General features: G+C 39.7%; 1 protein-coding gene across 1 annotated transcript in view; it reads left to right on the forward strand.

Annotated features, from left to right (window-relative positions):
* The window catches only part of LOC115799429 (cadherin-18), a 105671-nt gene that overhangs the window by 8263 nt on the left and 73642 nt on the right, over positions 1–23766 (forward strand). The window contains exon 2 of the mRNA XM_030756590.1: positions 13501–14034. Coding sequence (XP_030612450.1) covers positions 13804–14034 — 231 coding nt within the window. The 5' untranslated portion in view covers positions 13501–13803. The remainder of the gene's footprint in view (positions 1–13500; positions 14035–23766) is intronic.

Here is a 23766-nt window from a genome sequence, read left to right on the forward strand (position 1 = left end):
TGGTAGTATTTGTCGCAGCACACCAAGTGCCACTAATTTCTCTGTGAAGAGTAACTCAAGATCAACCTGCTGTTCTGTTGTAAGAATGCATTAAAAAAATAGATCCAGAATTTGGAAAATAAGGTGTTTTTTCAGAAATTAACATTTGCTTTTTGAGCAGGAGGCAACATTAGACAGTTTCACAGATTTGTTGATTTGTTCGGTTATAAATCATGAGAAATCTAATTTGCAATATTTTGGAATAAGACATCAGCATGGGGCCTGGGTAAAGTTGATTGTAGCAGCGATAATCTGGTGGGCGGTATTACTCACATCCCACAGCACAGACTATACTGAACACCATCCATCCATTTTCTTCCATTTATGCAATTCAGGGTCATGGGGGGCTGAAGCCTATCCCAGCCGTCAGAGCAAAATGTGGGATACGATGTGCATTTTGTTGTACTGTACTCTGCATTTTGTTGTCACTGACTTGTGACATATGCAGTGACAATAAATTGAATCTAATCTAATTTAAAAATGTTGCTGCTCTGTTGCAAGGTTAACACAAAGACAGACCATTCAAGCTGACAGCCAATTTAGAATTGCATGCAAGTCTTTGGACTGTGGGAGGAAGCCAGAGAGAGGACCAATGCAGGCACAGGGGCCACATGCAGACTCTACATAAAAGGCCCCAGCCAATAGATTTTAACCCAGGACCTTCTTGCTGTGAGACATCAATTCAAACCACCGCACCAAGGTACTGAACACTAGAGTCAGTTCACTTGAATTATATGTTATTTATATAGCACCGAATCTCAACAACAGTCACCTCAAAGCACTTTATATTGTAAAGTAAAAGACCCAACAATAAGAGAGAAAACCCCAACAATATATGACACCTCTAGCAAGAACTTGGCAACAGTGGGAAGGAAAATCTCCCTTTGAACGTGAAGAAACCTCCGGCAGAACCAGACTCAGGGAGGATTAGCCATTTGCCGTGACCAGTCACGATATCTGTTAATCCTCAACTCAAGATCCAAAGTTGTCAAGATCAACTCTTTGGGACCTATTGTGTGTTTCTGGGTTTAGGGTTCAGGTAGAGAAGTCGCATGGCAGGTGCTGAGGATTTCATGAAGCATCGTTCACCTCTGGTGTTTGTGGTGGTAATTTCTCTAATTTTTTTCAGACAGAAGGCTCCATAGTATCATGTTATTGTCTTCATATAACCCTCTATTACAAGATGTACTCATCTGTACAAGTTATGTTTTGCACAGAATGTTCCGATTGTATTCTGTGGCCATGGTGGGTAGATCACTTGTTCCTATAAATGATTCTATACTTGTTATTCTTTGTCAGATACCACGCAGACTGTTGCTGAACTCTGTTTTTTGACCCCTTTGCAAAGGCAAATTAAAACCTCACAAAGATGACGTGTTTGTGAAGATTGTTTTCAGATTTCTGTAACAGTATATACAGTAGGTAACAAATTAAACAAGACCAATGCTATATTAGAGATTTCCATAACATGCCAAGTATGCCAACAAGGAGATGGTCTATAACTTGAATGACAGGAATAAATTTACAGAATAGAGGAAGCTGTGGGTCTACCTTGCTAAAGCTGAAAAGGCTTTGGGTCTGCCCATCACTGATGCTCAGAGCCATGCAAAGGACATTGAATTTGCCATGGCAGCTGAAGAAAAGCAAAAGCTGAGGCACAATGTCATGGCTCACATCCACACCTTTGTACAGTGCTGCCCTACTGCTGCTCCTATCATCCACCTCAGAGTGGTGATGGCTTTGAGATTCTCTTGCCTGAGCTGGCCAGAGTCAGACAGCCTGGGAAACTTTGCAGAGAAATAAGACACAGTCATAAAGTGGACCTAGACTGTCTGTCCACCCTTGGTAGTTTGGGAGCTACTGTGCACAAGATCTGTACAGTCATCCGGCTGATGGCCAACCTAAAGGAGATTGAAGCACATTTTGAGAAGGAGCAGACTGGTCCCAGTGCTATGCCTTATAAGAGAAAATCCATGTGTGCAGAACGTTGCTATAGCTCGGCTGTTGTCTGATTATATTGTTGGCGGATCCTCTGCACACTGCCTCAGTCCAATGGCTGGAGAGGACGCCGGATGGCAGTGCCAACAGGAGAATCTCTCTGCCTTAGTCCATCCTGACAGCAGACATCATCCTGAGGACACTGCAGAACATCACAGAGGGTCTTGTGGTCTACCTGAGAGTCATTGAGAGTCAGAAATTAAACTCAAAAAAGGGGATCTATAGAGGGAGGTGGAATAGAAATAAAATACGTTTCTGATGGCTAATCAGGGAAAGAGTAATTTTTGGAGGACCAGTAGAGAAAAACTGAATGAGTCAGAATCTAGGAAACCTCACTGGTGATTCAGAAAAGATCAACTGTGAGTGAATTAAAATCTCAGTCCTTAGAAAATATAAATTCTCATTAATCAGTGCTAGACTATTTTGATGGTATTGCAGTAATTGTAGTTTGACAGTATTGAAAATGATATATATAAAAATATATAAAAAAAAAGAAAAGAAAAAAAAAACAAACACTCTACTGCCCCCCTCTGCCCACACAGCCTACTGTACACCTCCTTACACTTTTCCATGACTATTCTTTCCTCTCACTGCCTCTGCCGTCTGCATCACTAGCTTATTCTTTATTTGGATGATGAGGTGGCATATTTGTCTGCTGATGCTCCTAACACCCTCCCTGCTAGTCTCTGTGGGCACTTGAAAAGCAGTGCGGCAAGCATCTGCGAAACCCCCAAATCTCTTGCACTTCATCCTCTCATGAGGGAATCTACCTGGCAGCAAGAAAGCAAGCTTATCTGTGTATGAAATGCTAATGTGAATAGCCTCAGCCCTACTTTGTGGATGAGAGCACAGACACCCTCCTTGTTGTAAAACCCACCCGCTCTGTGTGTTTTAGCATGTGTGAAACAGTGAAGCCTGCCAAACTCCAGTAGCCTCAGCCTGAATTTAGACTTCTCAGACACGAAGAGAACCAAGTGCTGTAGGTGATATGAATACATTTTCAGTCTGAATCCACCTTCTGCCTTTTTCTCTTGTTCTGTTTGACTTACATGTAAATCCCAAAAGGATGGTGTTCATTCAAGTGGAGCTATAATGAGTAGTCAGTTCAATGACCAGCCAATTGATGGGAAATCATTCAAGAAATTCTGTAATTGAGCAATTAGTCATTTATTATTCCAGTATGCCAAAGATCTGTCAGTTCAGCTGCTAGCTATTGAGTGTGATCATTAATGGCTATTTGGGTTTTATTTTGCTTAAGAATAAATATGGTTGAAGGTTCACTGTGAAGTTTATTTTTATTTTTTTGGTGAAGAAATGGAAGTTTATAGCATCGGTTATTTCTAACACAAACCTCTAGTGTTGTATTTATGTGCTGAATTCATTTCATCCCAGTTTAGTTGACTGTGATGAGTTTAGTGTTTTTAATCCATATTTGTTTGCTAACAATCGTCTTTCTTCCTGTGTGTGTGTGTGTGTGTGTGTGTGTGTGTGTGTGTGTGTGTGGGGGGGGGGGGGGGGGGGGGGGGGGGGGGGGGGGGCTCTTATCCTGTTACATTAACACTGTCTATTACTGTTACAGATGTGCAGGACTGATGACAGTTGCTGCCTAGCTCCCACAATAAAGTCCTTTTATAATTAGCCATAGCTGCAAACCACTGCTGTAATGATAAATTAACAGAATGTGGCAGTTGGACAATTGCTAAAAAAATAAATCCTAATAAGTAAATAACAGGAACAAGTGTGTTGACCAGGTTAACACGCACAATAGCCATCTAAAACTCCAGTGTTTGTGAAATGGGAGCTTTACTGACCTCTCAAAGGTCCTCGTAAAGTGTTGCTCAGTGTTATCAATGCCAACTACTTCAGCTGTTAGCGAGGGGGGGGCTGTGCGCCTTCCTGTTTGCAGTGGTGCTGTTTGAAGTTGTGCGTTACCTGGAGGAGGCAAAGATGGCACTGCTGGTATTGATACTGTTGCAAATGAGTATCTAACCAAATAGTATGTTTTACCCCTCCCCTGGAGAGGGGGAACAGGGTGTTGATTTTGGTGTGTTTGTCTGTCTGCTGGTTAGTTACAGCAAAATTACCAGTCAGATTCATACCGAATTTGCACAAAAGATGGCCAGTGACCCCCTAGCTCACCTGACCTTTTGGAACATTAACCATTTCCATGACAAAAAACAATATATGAAGTGCAGCTATTGGATCTTATAGGAATGGTTAAAAAAATAGCACTGTAACAATGAATTAATCATTGAAAAGACAAATTGATTAAATATTGATCTTTTGTTGTTGAAATCATTTTACGGAGCAACATTATATTTGCTTATTCCACCTACTCATTCTTTATTTCCTGTTAAAATAAATTAACCTATTAGCCCATTACATTCAGGCATTTGACAGTGTGCTGTAATCTATGTGCATTAATTTTGATGGACCTCTGCCTGAGTGTTTTTTCCCGCACTCAAAGTGAAGAGACACGATGATGATGATGATGCGAGTTGAAAAACTGTTTTTTCCCCTGCAGTGGCCAGCAGATGGGTGCTGTCGACTCCATCCTGGCAATCCTCCTGTATGATGAGAGCTCAAGAAATCCAACCATTAAACACACAACAGATGGGACATTTTCCATCTTCCGCCCAACTCTCATTAAGCAGTCAAACAACATATAGTGTGGTTGATGAGTGCAGGCATGTTTTCTAATTTGACACCAAGAAGAAAAAAAAAAAAAAAAAAAAAACTGGAAGGAGTCCTGCTTCGCAGATATAATTAAGTTTGTTTAACTTGTCAACATGAGGAGATGAAACCATTAGAGGCTTTGAAGAACTGCACGTTGTGTGTGTGTTATATGACTCTTATTCAGGGCAAGTATACAGACTTATTTTGTTTGAGTTGACCATTTTTGAAAGAGTTATTGCTAATGATAGCATTATCTGCAATAATTATGGTGTGTCAGTGTGATATTCAGTGCAATGCCAATTTTCATAAGTGACATTAAGCTTAAAACTAGACGCCCACCCCAAATTTTCTAGATTTTGATCGCCAAAATGTTATATTGTACCACCAATAACTCCAGAAATTTTCATTGAAATCTGCTCTTAATTTTCCAAGTTATCTTGGAAAATTAGCCAGCCAGACGTGACTGAAAACATAACCTCTCAGTGGGCGAGGTAACAGTGCACTTAAACACACTGTAACAAACGTAAGAACTGCACTCACCTGTCACTCAAAGCAGCCACAGGCATATTTATTTACAACTTTAGCCTTAAAACAATTTGAATAATTTATGGTACTTTACACTGGATTTATTTTGCATCCCCAAAAATTGCTGCTTGCATTTGATTCTGTGCAATTTTTTGATGCAGGGCATTGGTGAAGTATCTGGCGTAGTCATACGCATGTTTTGGTGTTTACAGATCTTGTGATACTTTGTGTTAACCGTAGTTTGATTGTAAATGTGTGCAGCTATGCTCACTGTGCTCTCTCCAGTGCCAAAGACAAACTTCTGTTAAGGGAGACAACAAAGGCTAATCTAATTCTCGCTCTCATTTTGCCAATCTTTACTTTGCCAAGCCGAGTGAGAAATGGTGCATTTTGGGTCTGAGGTAATCAAAGCCAAGGGTTAGGACAGATGGTGTTTGGAGGGCTGTTTACTAGAAGGACAAGTTGCTGTTGACTTTGGGAGAAATGATGGGAGGGGGTGACTGACACACCATCCTCCCTACATGACTCAGTGGGAGTCATTACTGCAATGGGCCTAATTACCTTCAGGCCTAATCTGTGTTTAAAAACCTGCTGCTTATTGCTTTTAATTACCCACAAGTGTTGGAAAAAAGATTGGAATGCAAGGCTGGAGCATTTGTCTCTTGTGCTTCTGTGTTTGCTATGTGCATGAGAGAGAGAAAATATATGCAGGAATGTTTATAATATCCCACCTTTTCAAGCTTCTCATGTTTAATTGTAACTCCTCTGTAGTTCTGCGTTTCCTGCACTCTGGAAAAAAAAAAAAAATATCCAACTGTCAAAACACACTTGTGCTGCAGAGTATGAGGGAAGTAAAGGCCTTCAGTGCACAAACTACACCTTCATTTAAAATGTTAGTCGTACTGTCTGAAAGTTAAATTACTCTTGCCCTCATCATTTTAGGCAAGAAGAAAGAGAGCTCAGTTCTCTCAGTTCTTCAGATCTTGGTTTGACAAGATGAGTTGAGGGAAATGTTATCTATAGAACCAACTCATGATTAATATATGATCTTGGGGCTGTTTTCTTGGGGTCATCCTTGGAGTATGTAACGTGATCAAAGTTGATTCTTGCAGGTACTGGAATGTGTGCTCAAAGTAACTCGGAGAAGAAAACATCAGTAAAAGTACAAACACTAATGCACAAAGTTTAGAAATTTCTATTACAAGCAGCAGAGTCGCAGTGTAGAGCAGTAGGGGGTTAGAGCTCCTCCAGTGTAGCAATTTAGATCTGTTTGTTACATTTCTGGACTTCCCATTTCCCTTAATGTTAGTGCTTTGTTTAGGGGTCATGGAATTTTGGGAAAGTTGGGATGTGAGAAAAGTGAAAAGTGAGAAAAGTGTGTAATTTGCGATGTGGGCTACCTGAATCACAAGACATATTTCTGGCTCACCAACTCTCAATACGCTCTTGAACAAGACCAACACCTGAGCAACAGTTGATCTAACAGGAAAAACTAATAATTTTGAGTAGCTTTCATCATGTGTAAGAGTAATTTTATTTATTGATATATTTATTTTTTAAGGTGTGTAGACAGAACCTCAAATGCATCAGGACCAGTTGGGGCTGATTTGCCAAAAAAAAAATAAAAATAAGCCCTCTCAGATTGTATATCTTACAAAGCTTATTTCAGACTCGCAAGTTCAGGCAGTTTGTGTCAGAAACCTAACCACTAAAGCAGTCCATTCAGATATGATTTCACATATACTCTAGTAAGATAGCATTGTGGAAATATTACAGCTTGGCTAAACCTCTGAATTCCTGGCATTTTCTACAGCCTATTTGTCTCCAGTTTCATGGAACCTCCAGGGTTTGCCACACATTCAGAGGATTGCCCCGCTTGTGAAGCTGATCAAACTAATCCCCCTTTCTTTCATCAACAATGAGCCGGGTCGAATGACCCAACAGACTTGAGGTAAACAGTGGTTATTTTTAGAGCTGGTAGAGATCAATCAAACGTGATTTGACTTTTTTTTTAACTGGTGAAAGAGATGATTCTGTATGGTAAATAATAGGTAAATTGTGTCCCATGCATCAACAATAAATCCTTAAATAGACAAATTCCAAACAGCTGAGCTTCCTACATCGTCTTCAGTTACAGAGAACCAAGAAAAGAATAGTTAAAAACTTTAGAATTTTTCTTTAAATTCATAATCACTATCTATGAAATTCCCTTATGTCAGCTGAGATAAGCTCCAAAGACCCCAAGTTGAATGACAGATGAAATTGTAGAAATCCATATTGTAATAATACTAATATTTCTATGTGGCATCAGACATACAAAATGCATAAAACAAAAAAAAAAAAGGTGCATTTCTTAGGTTGATGTAAAATACTACAATTTGACACAAATAATACCCAGATGTGTGTCCAGGAGTTAAGGAGTAGAAGAAAACTCCACAGACCAATAGCTGGGTGCCTAAACCGGACGGTTATGACTTATGTAATTCAGCTCAAGAAACTACCTCTGAATCAACACACTGCCTCAGGAGTGGTTTTAAGGATAAATTCCTCATGGTATGTTTACATAAATTAACCTTTATTTAACCAGGAAAGTCCCATTGAGGTTAAGAACCACTTTTTCAAGGGAGTCCTGGCCAAGATAGGCAGCAACAAATACAAAACACCTGTACAAAATTGCATAGTTTGAAAACATGAGCAGAGACATAAAATGGTTAAAATTTTACAAACATACAGTAATTAAAAAAACTTGCAATTTGGATTTAAAAGCACTCAATGAAGTTAACTCAGTTTCCAGTCTTTCTGTGACCTGTTCCATGAGGAGGGCGCAGAACAAACAAAAGCCTTTAAACCAATGCACAAAAATCATACAAAAATTTGTCAAATCCTTCACACTGATTTGCAACATTCCCCACACTAACAATTTAACAATTTTGCAAGCAGATTTTGGCAATAAGTATTTTTGGCCGTTAGACTCAGCTGAGAAGTGACATCACAGAGGAGAATCCCAGATGAAGGTAGGTAATAGTGACTTTAACCCTCCCAGCATCTAAACGGATGAGACGGAGGTGGAGAGGAGGAGGGATGCACGATAGATGGTCTAAATGTAAAGTGAAGGACGTGGGTGGAGAGATTATTGGACAAGAGAAGTGGTGTTGACAGCACGGGAAAACAGAAATGACGAAGACAGCAGAGCGGCAAGATTAGCCCATATCACAAGAGAATTACAGACAGTTCCTTTTTGACCTTACAGAAGACAGAAGTACAGAACTGCACCAGGAGATATTAAAAAGACTAACTAGAACATCATAATTAGAATGATAATCTACTTGACGACAGCCAAATGTATGTTGTCTGGCTGACATTTGTCAACTAAATTGTCTTTCCTCTCTTGCAGAAAATGGTTCTGTTTTAAAAAGGAGACCAGATCACTCACTGCACTCATTAGTGACAAATATACCATTAAATTGTCTTCTTTTAAGCATCCATTAAAACAACTATATTGAGAGCCCCTGTCTGAATCAACAAAAGCACCAGAAACATAAAATTATGTTTAGGCCTCAGGAACATTTCACAGCCCTGTTTCAGTCTGCTTTCGCATAATCACATATTGCTCTGTCACTAATTTCTCTTTGTTTATTGTGTCCCTGTGCTCACTTCAGCCCTCTTGTTTACTTTCTTCAGCTCACTAACATTTCCTGACACTACAGGCAACAAACAGGCCCATAAACTGGTGGAAGCTGTTCGGATTTCTCTCCTCTGCGAGTCAAGAGTCACTTTTGCTGTGGCCATCGCTCTCCTTTTTGTTCTGAGGATAGAACAGTAGCTCACTGATATGTGTTTTGACCCGCCCCTGTGCTCTGCTGTCTGGTGTTTGACATAGACAGAAAGCTGATGCTCTGAAATCAAATGCAGTGGGTGAGCTCTCAGCAGGAGGCCAAAACATTAGCTATTAGCAGCAGGCGACAGGCGCCTGTCCTCCATCTCTGCCATACTGAATTGAGGTACATCTCTTCTGCTTTTTCACAACATCTCCCCCACCCTATTGGTCTGTCATTTTGTTTTATCTTTCTACATTTTAAAGTGTTTCATCTCCTGCAGTGTCATCAGTGGGTGTGATTACGTGCAAAAACTATTGGTTTTGCTGAGGTCTTATTAAATTTAAGTTGTTTACAGGACCGGTTGAGTCACTGCGATTGAGTTTTCCAGTTCCCATGAATAAAAAAGGAGATAGAGATATTCTTTCAAGCTATTTGAAGTTTACAGAGAGCAAAAGTAAAAGAAAAGAGAGTATGCTAAGATTCAAGTACCATTGGGGATGTTGGGTTGATGTCAGAACGAAAGAATTCTTATTTCTTTTTTAAAAAAAGGATAAAAAAAAAAAAAAAAAGAGCCACCTTGACCATGTTTTTTTTTTTTTTTTTCCTTTTTCTCTCCCATGTTAGAAGTAACCACAGAGATTGGAGTGCCAAGGTATTAGCTAGCAATGCCCGTAAGCTTGGTTACCAACCTGTATTGAACTGTACAGGTGCAACCAGATGTCAAAAGAAGCAATACTTATCCTTCTTTTTAATATAAAAATTTGGAAACTTGTTTTTTTTTTTTTTATTACTGTAGTCCAGGCTGCAGTTCTTCTGGAAGAGAGCAACATATACATATGTGTTCTAGTCTGTCCTTAAATGCTGAAGAAAGTTACCCATAGGCATAGGAAAAAACTACACATGGATGATGGAAACTACTTCAGTTCCCACGATAGCTCTGCCCTGATTTGCTGATATGAAAGTCAGTAAGAGTCAGGTATTGAAGTACTTTGTGTTATTATCCTGAAATACAAATACCATCTTATTTGACTAAGCTGTCATTCCCATTGTAACATTTTCAGCTTTGTTCCACAGGCTAAAATGTCTGCAGTGGCTAACGTTATATAAATGCTAGCGCTAACGCAATACATAAAACACTATGCCTTGAAGCAGGTACTCTGTAACCATTCTAACATTTTAGTTTGTGTCAACAAAAATGTATTGCATACATTTTTAATAAATTGTCTGCCACCACAGTGTGGTTTAATACTGACAGTCTGAACCAAAACCAGTAGAATTACTGGTAATGATACAGCTGCTAAATTTCTGGTAGGTGCAACACAGAAACATACAGTTGTGGTCAGAAGTTTAAATACACCCATGACCACGAGTGTCGTGGCAATTTTCTGCTTTAATGATTTCTTTGACTTGTTCCTTTTCCAGGGTGAAATGATTGTACGGCATACATCTTTAATGCCTTTAAAAATAAGGATTTACGAACTTAACTCGGATAATGTAATGAAAAATACTGCATTAACAAAATCATATTGAAACTATTGCATGAGTTTATTAACGTAGACAGCCTAGCATACATTCTGCCACAATCTTTTTAATGTAGCTGCCTCTGCTGCATATCCCATCCTGTTAAATGCTGCACATATATAAACATGCCGTGGGCTGAAGGCTGCTCAAAACAATATAATCATCATAAAATGGGGGAAATTATTTCCATTGACAGAGCAAGATGCTGTTGATTTTGTGGCTCCCTGAAATGTATTTTGCTTAGAATCAGGACGATAATCAGACAATTAGGAGGCTGATTGAAGAGAGCCCCAGGAGGCGAAAGTGAAACCAGTGGAAAAGAGATCCTGACACTGAGTCTGACTCAGGTACCACAAATGATTTACCAGTGCTTTCACCATGTAGGGGGATGTTTTACACCATCACTGAATTGTATTATCGAGTCAGAAAAAGAATTATTTTGAACCAAGAACTAAATCTTAAAATCTGTAAAACAGTTTATGCATAAGATTACTTAAGCATTTTCTGCAGGGCTTGGTATAATTTCCTCCGTTGTAGGAGGAGAGCAGGGGAAGCAGGATTTGGGCGTAGCTCTACCTACGCAGATGAAAATCTTTTCCAAGATTACACATTCAGTGTGTCACTGAGTATTTAGCCCTCTCTGCTTTAATCCAGGTTGCTGTAGAACACACTTTGCCTTTCAACCCATTACAACCACTGCACTTAGTCAACATGACCAGCAACTATAGTTTAGCTGCATAATTTGCATGTAAATATATTTAATACATGGGGATTAGTCAGGGAGTTCTGAGCACATCTTAATCCATACGAGAAAAAAATATATCTATAAAAAAAAAAAAAAAAAAAAGAATTCAGTGATTATCCTTCAAACTATGTGACAGCTGTAAGTTGCATTAATGTCTCATTTCAACGTTTCTCTCTAATGTTGGCGCATGCATTGTAAGAGATACTGTAGAGAGTAGCAGGCTTTGAAGTCTGTCAGCTCCTATATCCTGTTATATATCAAATGCATGTATTTGTCCTCTTGATAATCCCTGTGAAGCTGCTATTCTGCCGTAGCACTTCAATGCTAGACCAACTCTCCGCTGTAAGTCAGCATTCAAGACTGTGGAACATTTTATTATATATGGAGGGAGGAGCGGGAGGGCGAGGGTACAAACTCTTTATTTTGCAGGCTTTTAATGTGTTTACTCACATTTCATTAATTATTTCATGTTCTAATGGGGACCTTAGGTTTTAATTTAAAAGCAAAAGACATTGATTTTTTTAATTTACTTTTTTTTATTAAATGCCTCCACCAAAACATATTTGTACCTATGCATTATAAATAATTCTGTGTACTAATTGACATTCTTAGTTGTTTCAAGCTTGGGTTTTTGTTATAAATAAGCTTTAATTCTTTTCGTATTCCAAATTTTTCTTTTTAAGTTCTTCTGTTTTTGCTGACTTCTGAAACATCAATCAGTATTTTCCAATTCCACATCTGCGTGCAGCCAACATGCATTAAATATTCTCTGGGAGATGCTTTCCATAAATATGGAGCAGACAAGTATCCTGCCACATACTTTGTACTGTATCAGCAATTGGCCAGAACATTTTTTTTTTTGCTTTACTCTGAAGGCAAATTCAGGTTTGTCACAGTACATTGGAAGTATAGTCTAAATGTGACTTGCAAGAGTTGCGCAAACTTGTGCTTGCCATTCATTTATTAACAGTGATGTCTGCAGGGCATTTACAACAAAATATTTTGCAGTGCTTTTGTGAAACCAAACTTTAGTGTCAGAGTCCGAGTCTAATGGCCGTTTTGTTTTGGCCTAAGGTAAATTCAGCGTTTGTGTTTAAGCTGGTCACAGTGGACAGTTCTTCAGCTAAATACTTTCAGCTTTTCAACACACATTAAACAAGAAAAAAAATATATAGCATCCTCTGTTTTCCCTGTGGAAATTCAAATGTGGTAGAAAGAAAGGCTACAGTATGTAGCAGATAAATACTGTGGTTGTGGCACCAAACTGAAGAGCATTTCAGAATAGCGGGGTCACATGGAAAAGTTTCTTCTCATCAAAAAAAGTGATCAGTGAAGACCGATGTCATCCTTAAGCAACACTTAAATAACATAACATTAAAATACACCTCAAATTCAGACGGTTCACTCACTAATACCTCCTCCTTAAACGCTGCAGAGTTGCAGATGTGCCTGTAATGCACGTTCTTTTAAATGGGAATACAGGGACTGACTGTGCTTCACTTGAATGCACACTAACAGAAATTCAACAGTGCTTGCAGTTATTTTTTACTACTTTAATTCCATTTCCGATACTGTATATAATTTTGATTTAGGAAAAAAGAAAATTCCTTCTCTCTTTTCCATCCCACTGTCATCTGAAAATCACCATCTGCCTTAAGTCTGAGTGGCTTGATGTCTGTCCTTTCCATTATAAATGTGTTTCTTCCCGCTGCATTTATTATTCACTGTGCATGAGGCACTCTTCAGCCTCACTGTATGCCTTGGTTGGGTTTAAAGCATCCACATTAAAACCTTCAGTTCTTTTTTTTTTTTTTGATAAAGCCAAGCCCTCCTTTGGGTCACACTGTGAGCCATGAATATGACCTCACAGGGTAGTATCAGTCACCAAGTGCCCTGACCTTATAGGCACGGACAACCTTTTAACAGCGCTGTTACTCAACAAGACAGAAGTTGTTTGCGTTATCTGCATAATGGCAAAATTGGCTGCAGTACTGAAGCAGGATTTCTTGCTGCCTTTTGTTGTTTATCACAGTGGCCAGTTTGAAGTGTGCATCCTCATCTGTAAGGATTTACGAGTAGCAATTTAATTGGAGGGAATTAGTGAACATTTAGCTTCTAATATCCATCAAATTAATCTCCAACTCTGTTTTTCTTCCCCCTCCTCTCTCTCTCTCCCAGGAAATCCAGAATGGCTTCCGGGATTAACCTCTGCTCTTCATAGAGCTGCACAGAAGTTCACGTCCATGTGTACGGCCTCTTAGTCTGGGAAATTCCATAATGTAAATGTATCTTGCTTTGAACCATGAACCTTAGAGGATCCTCCTGGACCATCCCTTCTATAGTTTGGATTTAGATTCCTCTTTTGCTGGGACTACTGCGCCGGTGTGTAGCGGTGGCTGTAGGTGGCGGCTGCAGCAGCAGTGGTGGGAGGACCTCGCCACCTCGAAACACGGGGATAAGTTTACAAAAGCACACGCCACCATGAGGATATCCACCACCTCTTGTCTCTGTCCCTTTCTGGTCTGCCTCTGTTTCATCCAGAGGTGCGGTGGGGCGAGCCATCATGTTCCTACCAAAGTGCCCTCCAAGAACCAGACCAAACTGGCGAACGGGGAGACGGAGGTGCACCACAGGCCTAAGCGTGGCTGGATCTGGAACCAATTCTTTGTTTTAGAAGAACACATGGGACCAGATGCACAGTATGTGGGAAAGGTAGGATTTTTATTCAGCTGACTACAACTGAAAAATAAAAAGGGAACTTGCTTTTACATGCTGACATTTTCCCCCTCACATTTTCTTTGTTAGGACAGTTTACAAAAAGGAACAAGCTGTTTTATTGCAGTGGATTGCTATGTCAACATTGTACATGCTTTTTTTTTTGTGTGTGTGTCTTCTGATATGAAATATTAAGGTCTGATTGTGAAGGTGGTTCTGACATTATGATGTCCAACCAATTCTCTCATGATAATGTCCAAAAATGTGTTCTTCTCTGGAGCTAATGAGTGCCTCTCAGCATGTCTCCCACTCTGGGAAGCCAGCTATGCAAGCGTGGATTAAGGCTGAAAGTGAGAGTAGCCGTGTACATCAAGGTATCTTTGAACTGAAATATTAGATTTAATTTCTGTGGGAAATAAACCTAGATTTGATCTGTTGGTGGGAAATTAACCATTTCAGTAAAGAATTGGGCACAATAAGCTAGGGTGCCTCATAGTTAGAGATGCTATGAATGCAACTGGAGTGACTGATATCCCTCACAGTGGAAAACATAGTAGTGGGTGTTCTTCCTGCTTGTGCAAGGTACGATGCAGCCCAGTTGTTGGCTGTTGGTTGTGACTTTTCTGTCAGCTCCACAATAAGCCACAGGGAGCTGGTTAAGTCCTCTGCTTGCAGATTGCCTGCCCTTATCTCCCGAAATGTGAAAATGTGTTTCTTCGCTGCAGTGATCATTATTCTAGGCACTCAGGCACAGACTAATCCTCAACTGCGCTCTGAGAGAAAGGGAATGAGAAAGGCAGAACGCTTCTGACTCCACATATGTCTGTATTTCAACAATGGTACCATTTGAAGGGGAAAAGAAAGAAGAGAGGGATGAAATGCTTGGACAAAGGATGAGAGAGAAAAAAAAAAAACAGCAAATATGTCTTTCAGCCTTAAATGTCTGCTTATTGAATCAGCCTGGGATCTTTATTGTTGAAAAGTATATATATATATATATATATATTTTTTTTTTCTTAATATACCATAAAAACCCCCCATTGCCCCCCAAAAAAATCTTCGTCGATGAAGCATGGCATCCTTAGTACAAGTAATAATAAACAGTGTGCAGCGTTTTCAGAGCAGCAATTTGTTGACGCCCTTACTGCATAAACATGGTTAGTTTTATATTAAATTTGTCCACTGCTTTGAAGTTCGCGATTGTTAAGTTTGCTGACTGTTCTGTGCTAGATCTGCTACTACTACCTTAAGGGTACTGTTGTTCTGTGTGTGCAGTTTGTGTGTGTGTGTGTGTGTGTGTGTGTGTGTGTGTGTGTGTGTGTGTGTGTGTGTGTGTGTGTGTGTGTGTGTGCGTGCGTGCGTGCAGAGGGTGTTGCTGATGAAAGCCAAGTAAACATAAACAGCTAATCCTGGATGATAATAAAGCACTGAGAAGAAACATAAACATTATTAAGGAGTCAATTTGACATGCATGTTTAAAGAGATGAGGTCTCCAGATGGTGAGCACAAAAAAAACATTTAATTATGTGGGTTGAGACAAGTGTGCAGTGTCCTAATGTGGCCAGGAGACAGAATGACCCTTAATTAGAGGAGGAGGAAGAGGAAGAAGAGGAGGAGAATTAATGCACTTGGCACGTACTGTTCTATATTGTTTCATTTTTTTTCCCCCCTTTGCTTGATTAAAAACCTCTGGACATTCGCAAGCAGCAAATCAGCAGCTCCACTGCAGGGAATTGCCAACACTTTCTTTGGTGATAATTGCGTCATCAAAAAATGAAGTTTGAAACAGACGTTTCATGGTGTGATAAGTGATAAAATGCGCACCACAAAAATTCAGACAATCGTTGCACAGTCAAAATAATAAGCCGCTGTGTGCTAAGATATCTACACAGTCAAACATACGTATATCACATTGTAAGATTTGGCCTGTGACAGTTGGAAATCTTAGGTGAACTTTTTATCAATACTTTCACATAGGACAGCATAGAGAGACTTCTGGGAATAAGTGAAGCGGCCAGTCTGTCAAGAACATTTTAATCCCCTGAGGTATCCTATAATCCCCAGTGACACCTTTCTGGGGGGGTTGGGGGTGGGTGGGGGTTGATGCATTTGGAAAATGACAGCTTTGCGCATGAGTGAGACGCAAATGCTTGGCAGGGGACAGGGCTTGTCCAGAGAGTAGACAGGAGACAACCCGTTCTCCCAATGGGAGGTGTGAATGTCTTCATGTCAGTCAGCTCAGCATGCTGCTTTGAAGTAGTAAGACAGGTACAGATTGGAAGGTAATTTTTTGAAAATGATGGAAATCCCCAAACCCTGAATATAGTATATGAGTGAAGATTCACTGACTGCTGTGACTTAGTGGGAACTCTTGGAACCAGAGCCTTGGTCAGGAAAAAAAAAAAAAAAAAAAAAAAAACTTCAAATGAGTTTCACTGGATGTCCGCCTGCTGACAGAGTGGGTGCTGCAGCCCTGACTAGAGGCAGTACCAGTTGTCTTATCCTGTGTTCATTTGCAGAGCAAAGTGGCAACCTCTAAGAAAGGTGGCTAAATATTTTATTCATGCATCTAAAAATGGGATTGTGCTCTGACAGAATCAGGCAACTGTCTTGTTGTATGTATAGTAATAGAGCAACAGTGCGAAGAAGAATTCAGTAAAGTTGTTACGTAACGCTTCTTTTCATCATCATTCTTCACAAGACTGTTCAGATGTTTTCAGCATTAAACCACTGAAGTGTAACGTGGAATAACGAGAGAAATTTCACAGCCAGCATCTCGCCATTAAGCTGCGCTGTTGGAAACACTCAAAAAAAAAGGCGCGATAGTATTCAGCAACCACTGAGAAATATTTAAGGACAGACATCTGCATAACATCTGCAAGGGTGAGCTTGTGATGTGATGATCTGTTTGTGTGCATGCAGTACAGCTAAAGATTTATTTCAGCGTTGATTGCTCTTTAAATCACTGTTTCGATTTAGCTAAAGCCTGCATGTGTTGCCTGTCCGCTCTCAGTGTAGGTGTACATGTAAATGTCAGCTGGGTTTGCCTTCAGCCTCATCTGTGATATCAAGCTAGCAGAGCTGATAGTGTGTTTGTTAATACATATTAAAATTATTCAAAATGACATTAAAATATTGAAATACTTTCCTTTTACATGTGGCAAGTCAAAACTGAAATATTTTCCATTTACTTTACTTCAAACAGATTTCAGGAGCTGCAAAGTGAATTTAAAATAGCAACCTAATATTTACATTTAGTAAGCATTCAGAGAAAAGAAAGTACAACTACTGGTTTTCTATTTACAAATCAAGTAGAAACTTTCTGGGCCCCGTTTCTCTTTGACTCCTCCCCTCCTGATGCACCTGAACTCAGTGATTGACATTTGATTTCACTTCCTCATTTGTCAGAACATTAATTTGCAGTCGTTTGTTGTTTCCATCCATCCGTCCATCTTCTTCCACCTATCCAGCTCAGGGTCACAGTGCGACAGGCTATCCCAGCCAGCCAGGGTGAGAGGCAGGGTGCACCCTGGACAGGTTGCTAATCTGTCGCAGGGCTAACACACAGACAACCAACCAACCAACCATTCACGCTCAGTCACATTGTGATCCATGCATTGACGTACATTCATATTCCTCAATTCTCTCAGTCGTGCATGAACTTAAGGTGAACACACTCAGAGCTGTTTGAACCCAATCTCGAGTTTCCCCATCTCAGAGTTAATGAACTCATAGTTTACAGTTAGACTTTTTGTTGAACCTCGTTTCTGAAACAAGGTGCTGGATTCATTTGTTAACTACTTGAGTTTTATTCACCAATTATACTTGGGTTCTCAGCACTACGAAAGATCGATCCCTTCTTACTGGGATAGGTTGCCATGTTAAATTACACTGCAAACCAAACCAGCTCTGGAGCAAGTTTCAGATTTTAGATCAACAGGTATGAAAGAACTTGCCGTCACTATTCCTGCAGGATACCTCAGACTTCTGTGGGCGGAGTCAAACATTTTTGAATAGTGTCTAAAGTCTTTGTGTTTCTCTAATGATATCAGTAATAAATATAGATTCTTACACGTAACTTTATTCCTTCATTTGTTTGTCCCGTTCGGAAAAAAAAAAATAGCTACTTTGTTGCCAGGACACTTGGTTGTGATTGGTCAGATGCTGCCATTGCTACCTCTAATGGAAACATGCAGGTTAAACCCTCGGTTGACTTAGATTTGTGTGTGACTCTTTATCCTGACTGCTGATGTTCGGGTCAGTGAATCCAGAAAACATACAGACACCCTGGGTATGTTGAAATTGCTTGGTAGCACAGGCCTCAGGTTGTGCTTGCATGCAGGTAAACGTGTTGAACAAAATGGTGCAGACATTTGTCAAAATGCATTCTAAACAATTGGCTATAGTCTGACAATGATTTCACTTTATGAGGTTTGTTTTTTAAATTTATCTCAGGTTGTAAACAATGACTGGCAGATAGTGTCACAGAATGTGGGTTGTAGAGGAGAGAGGACCCAAATGTAGGACATGAAGGCAGAGTAAACAAAAGTGAGCCATTTATTGGCCAATTTAGAGTCCAAACAACTAAAAGTCTTGGAAAACAGGACAGCAAAAAGTACAAATGGTTGGATAAAAAGAGGAATCCAGGAACACAAAAATGAACAAAGAGGGTTACACAAAACAGAGTCAGCACAACGGAGAGCACAGACAAACAATCTGACAAAGAGGGAGAAAAGACTATTTATACTCTGAGGGCAGATTGGGGGGACAAACAGGGAATGAGACACAGGTGAAAGCAATTAACACAGGTGAAAACAATCAGAGAATCAGGGGAAGACGAAGTAAAACTCACTGGATGCAAAAGAAAACAAACCTTCTTGAGACAAATCTGTAACAGGCATGTGTGCAGGCATGCCCAATTTTCAAGGTGCATTCCCCCGGTCCTTTCACTGAAGCACAATTTAGACACTCTGGGCCTCAACCATTCACTTTTACTCACTGCCTGAGTATGAGGCAGAAGCTCTGCATTTTCAAAAAATGATCTGCTGACAGTATCAATTCTGTCTTATTCAAATATCAAGTTTTAGCAGCAGTTGGAGGCAGAGCCATTAAATTAGTGTCAGAGTTGCTTCCGGGACACTGATCATCTTATTACTCCATATCAAGAAGTCAACCATCCTGCTGCGAAGACAACGACTCATTCTGTTTCTACCCAGATGTCAAAATAGAGGACAATTATTAGGGCGGATCCATGATGTGCATCAATGGGATGTCTTCAGCACGCCCCTCATCACTGCCTCTTGATGTATGGTCATTAGGCGGGTGCTCCATCATCAGGGTTTACTGTGACTGTTACAAATCAATTGAATAGAAGGGGGTGCTCAGAGGAGTTGATTGGGAGGGAGCATGGTCAAAATGTGGTGATAATCAGACAATCAAGCACACCCACATAAAAAGTGATTAAGTCCCCTTGAGTGGAGCATAAGAGCCGCAATTTAATCAAAAACAAACCCACCCCTTTCACTAATTGCAAATATGAAGCCAAGACATTGATTACCAGCTAGGGTGCATAGCCTCCTCATTTCTCCTTCCTGTCCTGGCCACTCGTCATGCACCTTGTTGATGAAATAAATGTTCTTCAATGCGACTCTCACCTTCAACTCTCGCGTATGCTTTAGCAAGGCCCGCTTTCAACATCAGAGCAATGGTGTGATAATGAAAGTTTCAGAAACAACATGAAGTCAGTGTCTCTACTTTTTGTCTAATGCTTTTCTGTTTAGAGGAGTTGGGAAATTACGACAGTGCACACACTGATAAACAAATATGTTGACCTAGAATTATGGACTCGCTGCACTGTGTCCCACTAGTCCCCAGGCTGATTAAGCTGGTCATAAAATTAACATGTGAGTGAAATTTAGATTTCTGGAAACTAATTAGAAATGGGATATGGTTCATTTCTGGAAACGGTTGTATTTGACATGTGACATGAAATGTGATCAATGATTTTACATATTTCACATAATGCATGGTACATCGTCTTCTGTCTGCACAGAAGAGATGTTCTTCTTGCTCTACTTTTTTCTCTCTTTTCACTCAGTTCATATTGATTGGACAGATCGTCTGCATGGTGGCTTCTTTTAAACAGGCATGGAGCAAACAAGCCAAGCCAGGCACATTCATTATGTGGATCTGTACACTGAATACTACAAAGACATTACGAAGGGCATTCACCAATAATGCAGTCCAACAAGGCAAATTTATTATCAGGCTTTGTGCAATGAAAGGGATAAAGCCGGTGAAGAAGAGAAAAGAAGTAGAAGGGGAAAAGAGATGAAGGTCAAACTGCGTAGCCACTAATAATGTATCAGGATGGGACTCAATAGAGCGTATCTTCAGCTAGTGTGATGTAATTGTTACAATTCTGTTCCATGTCATGTGTTGCTTTTTTTTTTTTTTGTTTTTTTTTGTGTAGGAAGTTGATCTTTGGCACGCTCCGTTTAAGTTCACAAGCAGACTTTATGTAATTTTCTCGACTCTACCTGTAATGGGAGGAGAGTTATGCCTGTTTGAATTGCAGCCACTTCTAAGCCTTTTGCCTGATTACTGCAGAAGCAGGCATTCAGCTCTCTTTTTTCAGCAAAGAAGAATGGGACAAAGAGGATGGTTGGCATGGTGGTTATGTCTAAATTTTAATGCTTTTATAGTCCATGTTCTAAGATTTCAAGACTTTTAATCTTTTATCAATAATTTTTGTGCTTTTTTTTTTTTTGAGCTGTTTGTTGGTTGCAAAATAGCTGCATTGGGGGACTAAAGAGCTGTAATAATGTAATCAACTGTCCCTGTTAGAAGTAAAATGATCTGTTAATACACTGGATAATCAGTTGGCAGAAAGTTACTAATTTAATATTTGATGGTTTAAGCTTATAAGATATGAGGTTTTGATGCTTTTCTTTCTCATGATGAAACAAAGAGCATAATATCTTTCAGCTGTGAAATCTGAATCTTTCAAAATTCATATTCACCTCTCTTTGGTGTGAAATTTCTTTGGCTCGGTGTACCCTGTGAGTCAAACAGTTACTCTCAGAAGTCTTTCATGTCTACTTACTTGCACTTTGGAAATGAAATTTCAAAAGCACAACCTCCAAATGGAAAGTTTTGGCTAGGTCAGGCTCAACAACTGGGCAGACACTGTGCCATTTGCATTCACATTATTCACTCCAACTGCAGATTGATACCTAAACTGAGTTTTAATCAGATTGCACAGCCATAACCTGGGAGTTCTCCATTGGCACTGACTGGGCCAGTCACTATAATGTGCAGAAAAAATGGTAATGAATTAAAATCACACTGCATACTGCCACACCCTTTAGGTAAACGTGCAAGGAAGCACGTTTACCTAAAGGTGGGTCATGGAGAAAGTGATATTCTTGTTGTAAGAGAGAACCCTGACAACTACAGCAAAAAAGCAGGGAACTGCTGTCTGAAGAAAATGAATCTGTAGTGTCAGAGGCTTCAAAAGTCACAAATTTCCAAAGAGTTTCCTTTGGAGTGTCGATGTGTTTTTTTTTCTTTTTTCCTACAAAAAAAGAAAAAGGCAAGCCTTTGGATGCAGTAACTAAACTGGTGGATGGTGTACCCCCAGTGACATGGACTGTGGCTCAAGTATGTGTGTGTGTGTGTGTGTGTATGTATGTATGTATGTATGGATTAGTGTTAAGTAGATATATATTTAACACATTAAAACTGAGGCATACTGTAATCACTAATATGTAAGAATTTTGTAGTTGTAGGTCAACCACAAATATGAAAACTAACCAAATCTAAAGCCATGAAGAGCAGAGGGTTGTCTTTTAGAATGTGTTCAGTAAATATTCTGTGTTCTTTTCATCTTTTTAAGAAAATTGATGAATCCCAGATTTTTGAATGAAACATTCCTATGTGCAGTTTAAGCACAGAACTAAGCGTTGCTTAGTGAGTTCTGGTGCGCTGCTGGTTTTAATGGTTAATTTACTTGTATATTATGAAACATCTCACACTTAATGGACATTTTTTTTCTTCCACTTTAAATGAAACAGTAAACAGCTTAGGTTCTCTCATTATTGCCAGCTGCATTTAAGTACCTTAACTGTTGTAGTAAATAATAATGTTATGAATTTGTTTAGTTCTAATAACCTTGTTCTAATAACTATCTGGAGGCTACAAAAATATATTTATATATGTAGCATGTGTTCATCAGTAATGTCAGTTGTGTAAGTGTAGGTGTGTGACCATGGCGAGTTGTGGGGCGTTTTGGAGCATGAACTAAATTAAATCACCAAAGAATGTACAGTCGCAGATCGGAAGCCACAGAGGGAGAGAGAAGGATTAATGGGCTGGAGTGGCTTTGATCCTGGCTCCCCAGACCAGGTATGCCAAATCAGCTGATTATGTCAGCTGAGCTTTGCCATGGTGTGTTCAGGGACATCTACGTAGGAAGACAGGCGTTACCCACATATCACCACAGACTTAGTTAGGCAGGGACATTTGCAGAAAATCTAAAATCAGTGTAGGTAATATTCTACCTGGGCTTGCATGGGTTACACTGGGTGTTCCAGCAAAAAATATGCTGTGTCTCATCCCAAGACACTCGTGGGAAACAGATTGTGTTGAAAATGTGTGTGTAGGGTATGCAGGTATAGAAAAGATTCTTCTTTTACTGCTCACAGTTACTGTAATTCGTAGGTGCAATTTTCACACTATGCTTTAGCAACTCATAATTTGTGAATTTTCATTTGTCATCAACTCTGACAGACTAAATGGGTGACTCTGTAACTGTAATCATAAGTTACAGCTTTTGTTTGATTACGTCTGACCCATTAACTTCATTATGTTTTCCAGCATGGCTGCAATGAGTAAAATCCATGTTTAATGTTGCAGAACTTATGTTCCAGCGGCAGATTTCTTTCACGTTAGAGGATTCTTCTCTTCCTCAAATCTCTCCTCTTCCTGTAATTGGCTTGACAATACCAAAAGTAAACTAGTTGGCTGTGAGTACCAATTAGCTTGTGAACACAAACAGTTGCAAGCTGCTCTCAGCGATGAGTGTACAGAGTCCGAACTGTGAAAATGTTACAGCTTGTTGACAAAAAGAAAGTGAGGATGCACTAGATACCAGGTTGCTCCTGTGGGCATATAATGAAAGCACAAGGTTGGTTTTCTTTGACATTGGAGTGTTTTCACTATGCAGCTTTAGAGCCCCAGACTCTGTTGATCTCTTTAAACTCCTCAGAAATGCATTTCCAGCTGACAGCCACATGCCAATCATCTATTCCACTAGTCTTTAATATAGTCACCAGTAGAGGCTGAGAGATAAACACAATCCCCTGTTTTGATGGCCTGAGGATGGAAAGAATTCCTCAAAGATATTGTGGGGAGATGACAAAACAACAAAGTTTGGAGGATACATTTCACCTCCCTCATAACTTCTTGGACCTCTCTTTACAGCATCTGTGAAAGATTCTCATACATTTCCATTCATTATTTACTGGAAGGCTTGGACATTGCCATCATTTTCAATCCCCCATCTTTTGATTGCCACACATGGTCCTGATGTATGCTAAGCTCACATCAAGCCCGCTCTGTGGTTTAACAAAATTGACACTAATTGCATTAAGGCAGGATGTCATGAAATTTTCTGTGTGATCAAAATTAATAAAGTATAAATAAAATATTCCTACATTGAAGGCAGAA

Source organism: Archocentrus centrarchus, chromosome 20 (genome assembly GCF_007364275.1).
Source record: "Archocentrus centrarchus isolate MPI-CPG fArcCen1 chromosome 20, fArcCen1, whole genome shotgun sequence".
NCBI classification, from domain to species: domain Eukaryota; kingdom Metazoa; phylum Chordata; class Actinopteri; order Cichliformes; family Cichlidae; genus Archocentrus; species Archocentrus centrarchus.